The sequence below is a fragment of the Lolium rigidum genome, unplaced genomic scaffold (genome assembly GCF_022539505.1).
Source record: "Lolium rigidum isolate FL_2022 unplaced genomic scaffold, APGP_CSIRO_Lrig_0.1 contig_66803_1, whole genome shotgun sequence".
Lineage (NCBI taxonomy): Eukaryota > Viridiplantae > Streptophyta > Magnoliopsida > Poales > Poaceae > Lolium > Lolium rigidum.
The window spans coordinates 10,828-12,489 of record NW_025901308.1 but is presented as its reverse complement, the minus strand read 5'-3'; the positions used below and the strand labels follow the sequence as shown (position 1 = coordinate 12,489).

The 1,662-nt window shown below is 50.7% G+C and overlaps 1 protein-coding gene across 1 annotated transcript; it reads left to right on the top strand.

Moving 5' to 3' along the window:
- The first annotated feature begins 241 nt into the window (after window positions 1-241).
- LOC124682054 lies at window positions 242-1,216 on the top strand. The gene is made up of 4 exons (XM_047216810.1): window positions 242-308; window positions 389-523; window positions 623-739; window positions 838-1,216. The coding sequence occupies exons 2-4, from the start codon at window positions 392-394 to the stop codon at window positions 1,210-1,212; spliced, it is 624 nt and encodes a 207-aa protein (XP_047072766.1). The 5' UTR covers window positions 242-308; window positions 389-391; the 3' UTR covers window positions 1,213-1,216.
- Window positions 1,217-1,662: the final 446 nt, after the last annotated feature.

Genomic DNA, 1,662 nt, shown 5'->3' with positions numbered 1-1,662 from the left:
CGGGACGCCTTCCCCGCCCGGTGGAAATGGGCGTCTGAATTCTTTGCGTTTTACTCTTTCAGTCTTGCCCTTCTGGGGGCCTTCGAGATGCACATTCTACATTCTTTTTGTTCTTGCTTGCTGTGAGTGGAGACTGCCTGTTAAGGTTTCAAACTCAAGTTTCTGTACACTACTACGCTCTGTTCTTAACTTTGTTCTGAGGGTTTGAGATTGGTTCGGTGGCATTGTACAGATCAAGCATTTCAAACTCTGTACCAGTGTACCCATCTTCTGAATGAATTTCTGATTGCTCCCCACCATTCCTTCCGGTCTCTTTAATGTGCTGTCCTTTGCGTCTTTCAAGTCTCCCTCGACTTATTCTCACGTCCTCTTGCTGTCCATGATCAAGGTGATGGAGAAGGATCGCAGGAGAACCAACTCCAGGGCGCCGGCCATGAAGGCGTCCACCAACGCGGCTACCCCAGCTGCCAACAGGAACAGAAGCCAGGCAAGGAGGGATAGGAAAATAACGCTGCAGCAAGACGTAACGGCCCTGGTTTTCGATCCAAGAGCAAAATTCAGTGTCTCACATACATAGTATGTCAAGAAATTCACAATGCCCTTTCTGTATGTGGAGTCGCAGGTGGAGAAGCTGAGGAAGAAGCTGCGGCAGGAGGAGAACGTCCACCGAGCCCTGGAGCGGGCGTTCACCAGGCCACTGGGCGCGCTCCCTCGCCTTCCTCCTTACCTGCCCTGTCAGGTAAATTGTGCGATTACATTTCACAAGGTAAGAGTAGTTTGGAAGAGGATCCCATATCCTGACACAACATGTTTGTATCTCCTGAATTTTGTCTGCAGCTATTGGAGCTTCTGGCGGAGGTGGCTGTGTTGGAGGAGGAGGTTGTCCGGCTCGAAGAGCAGGTGGTGAGTTTCCAGCAAGGCCTCTACCAGGAGGCCATCATCGCTTACCTCTCCGGTGGGGGTGAACGGTGCTCGCCGGTGCAGCTCTGGCCGTCACCCCAAGTGCAGAATTCAGAGGTTTACCCGGCGGCGCGTCAATGTTCCGATCAAGATGCTAATTGGTCATCTCTGAAGCGAGTCGACAATGCGAAGCACACCCCGATCGGAAAGCCTCTCTGTTCGCCGAGCCAAGGTGATAGTCCTGGGAAGGAGAACCTGTTGTGCTCCACTAATTCATGCAGAGATTTCAGATGGCCGCCGACACTGTACTAATAATGTGCCGAGATGCAGTGGAGAATTTCTCCCCAGGGAAAAGGTATCAAGCTTATACTCTATTGTGTATTCAAAAGCACTAGAATTGTTACTTCGACTTGATTGCTTAGTTGATTCTCTAATCACCGTGCTAATTACAGTAATGTTCTTGCATGACCCTTCCAATATTTCAGAGACTTCTAAATCTTGAGAACACCAATGCCATTGTGTTCAGATTATCAGTTAGGCATTGCCCGATGCGAACAATGTGCCGGATGAGCTATTGAAGTGTCTACTAGGCGCAGATGAGCATGAGCTTCGCCGGTGGCCAAGAGGAGATGGGCACATCGTCCCTTATCCATTTCTGTGAGAGCTCCGACGACGGGCATGTGCAACCGGAGACCCGAATTCCAGGCCAGGGGCATTGGCCCTTGCATACATTTCCGAGAAGGTGATGCCACTTCATTCCAG

Excerpts from the sequence above, each read along its gene's own strand:
- LOC124682054 (XM_047216810.1), top strand. The coding sequence starts at position 392 with ATGGAGAAGGATCGCAGGAGAACCAACTCCAGGGCGCCGGCCATGAAG. Across the intron at positions 524-622 it reads AAATAACGCTGCAGCAAGAC|GTGGAGAAGCTGAGGAAGAA; the intron begins GTAACGGCCCTG and ends GTGGAGTCGCAG. Across the intron at positions 740-837 it reads CTCCTTACCTGCCCTGTCAG|CTATTGGAGCTTCTGGCGGA; the intron begins GTAAATTGTGCG and ends TTTTGTCTGCAG.